The sequence below is a fragment of the Rhagoletis zephyria genome, unplaced genomic scaffold, assembly GCF_001687245.7.
Source record: "Rhagoletis zephyria isolate East Lansing unplaced genomic scaffold, Rhagoletis_zephyria_1.1 Rzeph_scaffold_00007, whole genome shotgun sequence".
Taxonomy (NCBI): Eukaryota; Metazoa; Arthropoda; class Insecta; order Diptera; family Tephritidae; genus Rhagoletis; species Rhagoletis zephyria.
Window position 1 is genome coordinate 642726 of NW_016157091.1, and position 7426 is coordinate 650151.

General features: G+C 36.5%; 1 protein-coding gene across 19 annotated transcripts in view; it reads left to right on the forward strand.

The window, feature by feature from the left end:
• The window catches only part of shot (dystonin-like protein short stop), an 852754-nt gene that overhangs the window by 622685 nt on the left and 222643 nt on the right, over positions 1–7426 (forward strand). For all 19 annotated transcript variants that reach the window (XM_017608278.1, XM_017607978.1, XM_017608395.1 and 16 more), the window contains one exon: positions 1094–1165. In XM_017608278.1, coding sequence (XP_017463767.1) covers positions 1094–1165 — 72 coding nt within the window. The remainder of the gene's footprint in view (positions 1–1093; positions 1166–7426) is intronic.

A 7426-nucleotide genomic window follows, 5' to 3' on the forward strand; every position in this document is an offset into this window, starting at 1 on the left:
GGGATCGTCGGTTCGAATCCTACTGATAATGAGCTCGAGGCCATTTTTTTCTTTCAGTAGGATTCGAACCGACAATACCATTTTTTCAAATTATTGTTGCTTTTCCAAAATAAATTTTCATTTAAAAAATGGCCTCGAGCTCATTATAAAATTGTTGAATATAATTGTTAAAAGGCCAAAAAATAACAAAAAACAAATAACTTAAGGACGAGCACACCTAAAAGTTAAGCATTCTAAAAATAGAATTATTAGCACAAACCAACAAAACCAACAACCACATGATCAAGTGAATTGCAGCGGAATAGCTGCGCTTGATTGTGTTGGCATAACAAAAATNTAAAAAATGGCCTCGAGCTCATTATAAAATTGTTGAATTTAAAAAAGAATTATAAAAAATCATGCAATGTGTTCCAACGATATGCGGAAACATATATAAAAAAAATTCCGACCAATTGATAACCTTTTTTTGAAGTCGGTTAAAAATACTGTAAAATTTTGCTATTGAAAAAACCTCAGTTTTTATTGTTCAATAAATGACTGTAAGTGACTATCAAGTCAAGGTTCAGAGGTAGTCGTCGAGAGTTCTAGTTTTAATTTAAGCCTAGGTGGAAGGTTCTATCACCTTTTTTTTCTTTTCTAGAGCTTCTAAAATATTGCATAAATGCGATTTTTTGACACTTTGACCTCGTTTTGGTCAATATCTGGAGCTGACGTAAACTTTATACCTACGGATTCGTAATCAGAACAAAAAAGGCTATCAAAAACAGCTGTAACATTTGCCGCACCAAAATTTTTTTTTTCCATTTTTGTTGGCTTGTGTTATACATACAAACGCATGTATATTTATCATCTGGCGGTAGCAATATTTTCTTATGATTTGCTGAAAAGGGTCAGTAAAGACGTTCTTCACCCTAGGATTAGTTAATAGGAGCTTAGAAACAACTATTTTGTATCTTCTGGAAAGTGGAAATTATGAATTAGTCCGCTTTTGAGGGACGTGAGCGATATGTTTAGAGAATTTGGTCTTTCATCATCTATTTGTATGTACATATTTAAAAATAACTTATACATTTTCATTTTCTATTTGTTTTAGCCGTTTGACACCCAGTCGTGAAACTCCCGATAGAGATCGCTTACCACATTACGGCCCTCGGTTTTCGCAAAGGTAAGTGCATTTTACAACAGTGTTTTTAGTTTTAAAAGATTTCAGGGTTCTTACGTAAGGTATCTGTACGGCCTCCTCGGTAGGCAATGGCAAACCTCTGAGTGTATTTCTGCCATGAAAAATGGCTTCTCATAAAAATTCGATCGCCGTTCGGAGTCGGCGTAAAAATGTAGGTCCCTCCCTTTTGTGTGACAACATCAAGGCGTACGCCAAAAATCGGAGGAGAAGCTCGGCCCAACACTAATATATTGTGTAAAGCGCAAATCTATTAATTTGCCTCGAAATTCAGCCGGTACAGCGGCACACGGAAAAAATTGGGTCGAAATACATGTCGGTCAATGGGTCTGGTTAAAAGCACACACCATTTTTTTTTTGTGCCGGCGTTATTTGTGATGGTTTATCACTTGTTTTTTCTGCACCTAGTTTTAGATTTGCATTTGTTGTCATGCTCATATGCAAGTGGATCAAGCCAGTGTTCAAAGGAACTTGGGGCTCATTATGGAATATCACTGTAATACCGCATGGTTACATTGTAATTTAGTTTTTTTACGAGCTTCCAATAAAACGGATTTTTATGTTGTTTTATGAACAGATAACAAAACCATCAACAACTAGCTTTTTTTTTCTTTATTTGAAGTGACAATATATGCGGACCTTCTGCAATCCAAGTTGTGCTTATAGTTACAATAGACAGTGACTAATAATGGAATTGTAAAAAACCCATTATCAACAATAATGAAATTTTCTTGGTTTTAAGACATTTACCGTTATCTCATTGACGAAGGTGAGTTCAAAGCAACTGTAGTATTCAGCAACAACTTTATTAAATATATATAATTAGAGTCACAATGTTCGCTTGTTGATGTTCGCTACGCAACTGTTATATTATTGCTAGGGCTCAAGTTTGTATACTTAGGCTAACCGTAATATTTATAGTATGTGCATTTGGGCGGGTCAATTTATTTTTCATAAAATCGCATATGCGGAAAATGCTCTACGTATCATTCTGTGCAACTTCGCTTAAGAAACTATATGTCTAAAACCAATTTCGAGCCAGCGATTTTTAAGGGGAAGTTTCACATCAGGTAAAAAAAAAAATGTTGAAAAAACTTAAACAAATATTTAGCTGAGTTTTTAAGTCCTGCTTGCTTTCCCAGCGTGGTATTTTTTTCGACTAACATCAGTCACAGCTATAACACTTTCACGATTTTTTCCGTTACGCGCCGAGAAACACTGGTTAGCAGTTGAACGTTCCTTGTATGTGGCATGGAACTTGTGGGTCAGGAAGGGTCTTCAAATTATAAATATTCCTTCAAATGGTTATACGGAATGTTTCTAGTAATTGGCGGTTCTGTTAAAATATTGTCATCATCCAAATCTATCATAGGGAAATAATTGGAGCAGTCAAAGTTAATTTTACATTTCCTGTACTCTCTAAGTTCTTCTGTATCGCAAAGGTTGTCACGGTAGTACATAATTTTCGTTATTGCCTGGTCGCTTCTGATTTATGATAATCGTAAAGAATTGATAGCAAGACATTTGTTGGTCGAGCAAAGTATGAGTTATTCTGGACTACTGAGTTGATAACTTGCCGCTCCTTGGAGGGAAGAAATTGCGTGAGGCGAATAAATTTGAAGATAAGCGGACTGTCGTATATAACAGAATGGTAGTACTTAATGTTAAAGTACATCAGAACATAAACTCTTATTACGTATTCTGCTAGAGTTTTTAAGTTATAAGGTGGTGAACTTCTTGCAACGTACAATCGAAAACTTCTACTGGCCTTAGTTAGCCAACGGGAGTGCGCCACAGGTCCAGGTTTTATGTTAGCTAAGTCAACCGCAATAAAAGCATCCAATATTGCCGAAGCCATTTGAAGCAAATACTTTACATCAGTCGACAAATCGCGCTTCCAATCATCTGATGAAGAAGGTGGCCTGTTTTCTAGTGGTATGGTTTTAAAATCAACTACACTCTGAAAAAATTTAAAAACTTGTGTTTAATAAAAAATTTGCTAAGAAAATATTCCGAAAAAATTATTTTCATACCATTTTCACACAACATCCAATTTGTTTGGTTATTGAACCGCTGGCAGTTCTTGGTCTGCTTGTTTTGGAATTATCGAGAAATTCGAATAGGTGTCGAAAAGGCAATTCATTAAAATGTAGAAGGCATATAAACCAATGCAACGGCCTTCCCAAATCCATCTCAAAACGCCTTACTATGCCATTCAAATCGCCTGTGTTAGTGTTTTCTCCATCACTGCAAATGCCAATTAAATTATTTAAAACTGAAACGCTTTTCGCTGAAAAACTCCCTAAGCTGCCTTTGCTTGGTAAAAGCATCTTCAGCTTGAACTTTCACATATCCTAATAGTTTTGAGTTCGGCTCTTTAAGGGCGGCTAAATGTGGTTCTTAACCATGATTTGGTGGCATTTTCCGTAAATTTTTTCCATTGGTTATCCGTCATTTTTTCTTCCATCACATGAAAAGTATCTGAGGTTGCTGTCTTCTGTTTGTCTTTTGCGTACTGCTTCCCGTGGCTTCATCTTTTCTCTGGCGACTTTATTCTTATCCATAATAATTGAAACATTGAAACAACATTGAAATGCGTCAAAATGAAAATAAGGGAGCACGAATTTCGATGTGAAGCAAAACTCTCTGGGAAGACAATACCTGTAATAATTGTACCATGAATCAAACAAAGTTGTGAGGTATTTATAAATTATTGACGTTGATGTCTTTCAAAAATCTAGCTCAAAAGTCCAATACTTTAAATTAAAAAAAAAAAAAAACTAAACTGGAACATGAAACTAAACATGGAACTGAACGATAAGTTCAACTGCTAACCAGTTTTTCTCGGCGCGTAACGGAAAAAAATCGTGAAAGTGTTATGGCTGTGGCTGATGTTAGTCGAAAAAAATACCGTTATATAGAATGTGGGCGTGGTTATTGTCCGATTTTAAAAATTTTCAGCCCTTCGTTAAGTCATACGAAGGCCAACAACTGTGTTTGGGAGAAATTGGTGAAGCGGTTACCAAGATATACAAATGTAATCATAAGTGAAAATTTATAATGTTTCCTAAAAATCATTGCAAATATCAATTTTCAGCAAGCGTCAGTAGTTACTAAAATATAGCAGTTTTCGTATTTCGGAAAACTACCGTTATATGGGAGGTAGGCGTGGTTATGTCCCGATTTTGCTTATTTTCAATCCTACGCTTAAAAAAAGTAAGCATGCCAAGTTTCGTAGAGATACCTCAATTTTTACTCGAGTTATCGTGTGCACAGCAGGGAACTGCAATAATTCGCGTTTTTAAGTAATTGGTTGAATAACACAAGAAATAGTGAAAAATGTTAGTGGATATTATTCATTGCAGAATATTCACACATATGCACTAACTCTATTTTACGCTCGGCACACAAAGCGAGATCATGTACAATGACTAAGTTCTCTGTTGATATGAATTGGTGTAGTGCTCAATTCTCTCATTGAGCCATTAAACAAATTAGTTATACCGAAATGAGTAGGAGCACTAAGAAGCGCCAATAGTTCAGTTGAGTGATTTTAGTGAATTTTGTGATTTTCATCGTTTATACTAACAAAACATGTACAAACGACGAGAAAGCGACAGCATGCGAAGGCACACTAACACACTCTCACTTTTAGCTCACACTTGTTTATGGTGGCGCCCGCATGTCGCACAGTGTTGGGAAATGAAATTGTTCCTTCAGTACGAAATCTATACAAAAACTATACTTTTCGACTGTAAATTGCATCGACTTTTTAATTTGCTCATATATTTTCTTAGTACATGCATACATAGATTCCCTTCAAGATCAATGATTTGATGGTATTCATGGGAAAGTTTATGTAGGTACATTTACACTTTGAACATAAATGTGTATGCACATATTTTAACCCTTTATGGCGCCGTGTTGTACTTCTGCAACATACCATTTAAAGGGTAGTAAAAATATAGCAAATGCAGTTAGACTGACTCTACGCAGTGTTGTACATAAACAACAAAACATTCTAACGGGTAAGAAGCAAACCAGCTGACAAGGTGGATAAATTTGTGTTTGTATTTCATCGAATTGGCGTGTGAGCACAAACCAGTTTCGCGCCCTTAGAATTCGTTTACGATAAACGATTTATTCCTGAAATACAGATGTTTCGTTTTTGAAATTGGTGTGAGTTAAAGATAAGAGGATGTATTTCAATAATCAATAATTTTTTTTTAGCAGAGCCGTTTCTTTTTATTTTTTTTTTGCTGATTTTGTTTTGTTGCATATATGCAACATGGCGCGTTCTGGAAGACTTTCTTAGTGTTATTTTTGAATTTGAATGCTTCTTTTTGGGGATCATAATGAGTCGTTCATTGCATAATTTCACTGCTCAGGGCCTGGAAATTATACTAGTAGAATGGGAACATAGTGAAAATGGCCTTCACTTTTCTTCTGACGACAATGTCGCCGATCCAACGTATTACTTCGAGCCGAATGAGCATGAAAGTTCTGATGAGGATCTAGAGGTGTCACCTGACTAATGATGTGCAGTATACCGCACCTCAGAAACTACATCCACCAGTGCTCAGATCATTAGTACTGAAACGGATCTAGATCTGGTGTCCGATTCTCCTAGTACTACATAGTTCCGCAGCACCTAAAAATACGTATTATCGTGTGCCTAGGACTAATATGTGATGTGCCTACCTATCTGAACTACCGGCTGTTTTTTGATAATTACGGCACTTCGATCCCGCTCATTGAGTACTTGTGCAGTCGCGGCATTTTTGCTTTAGAAACTCTAAGAAAAACCCGTATTTCCAACAGCAGGCTTCCAGATGAGAAAGTTTTTAAACAATAACCAAGCGAAATGTCAATAGAATACGTCGGTAACTGCAATGCAGTTCGCGTAGCTGTTCCCGCTTGGAGAGATACCAAAATCGTCACTCTGGCATATAATTTTGCAGGAAAGCACCCACCATCTGTAGTATGATAGTGGAGCAAATCTGGAAAACATTAGTGGTATTTACGAAAGTAAGCAAGTGGCCTAGCACTCTGGCAAAAGAGTCGATCATATCTAGCAACGAGACTTGTCAACTGCCAGGCCACTTGCTCACCTTGGTGAGTACCACTAAAATGTCTCTGTTGAACGGCCTTTAGACCAGAGATGGGCAAAGTGGCTCCAGGAGCCTTTTGCACTTAGGAGTCGGCTTGGCACATTTAGGTGGAGGATAAGGGGTAACATCAAGAGCCAGCATGAAGGGGGAAGAAGATCGTATTCAAATTTCTTGTACTCCCACTCTCATTACAAATATATATAATGCTTTTAATGTATTTTGTACACCCCTTTTATCCTGAGAACTGATTTAGCTCTTGCTTAGCACTTGCTGGCTCTTTGACGGCTTTAAGAGCCAAAAATCTGCCCATCCCTGCTTTAGACGTAGCAGAATTTAATCGACATATGGGTGGTGTCTACCTTTTAGACTCTGTTATGGGCCACTACAAAATTAAACTACGTAGTAAACGTTGGTACTTGGTTGGAACTTTTTATAATTCCCTTGATAATACTATGCGTAATTCATGGCTTTTATATCGAAGAATAATTGCTGAAAAGGAGCGTATAAGTAAAATCCTCAACTCTGCTGAATTCAGAATAGCTATAGCAGAAAAGTTATGTAAATATCACATAATCAACCGTACAAAGCGCAAAGAAGAAACGTCCGGCTCAACACGTTTCTCCGAAAAATGTGAATTTGGACCAATAGGGGCATAGCCAGTTTGGCTGGATAACCGAATGACGTGCAAATTTCAAGACTGCAAGGGTCATATGCAAACATGCTGTGAAAAATTTGAAATTAGTTTGGTTTACAATAAGCAAAATAACTGTTTAAAAAACTTTCAAATTTCCTAAGTTTAACTTCATTTTTGTAGCACTTTTTACGCAATGTTGCATTTCTGCAACAGATAGTTTTTTTTTTTAGAAAAATAAATACAGTATATTTTGCTTAGCTGCACATCCTTCTTTGCACGAAAAACTTGTGCACGTAACCGAAAAAGGCACTTAAGCGAATTTTCTTTATTACTTCAATGAGGAAGGTATCCGAATCCCTATGAAATCAAATATTGGCGGAGCACTTACCATGTAGAAATTACTGCAAGCGAAAGTTTTACCGANATTTCCTAAGTTTAACTTCATTTTTGTAGCACTTTTTACGCAATGTTGCATTTCTGCAACAGATAGTTTTTTTTTTT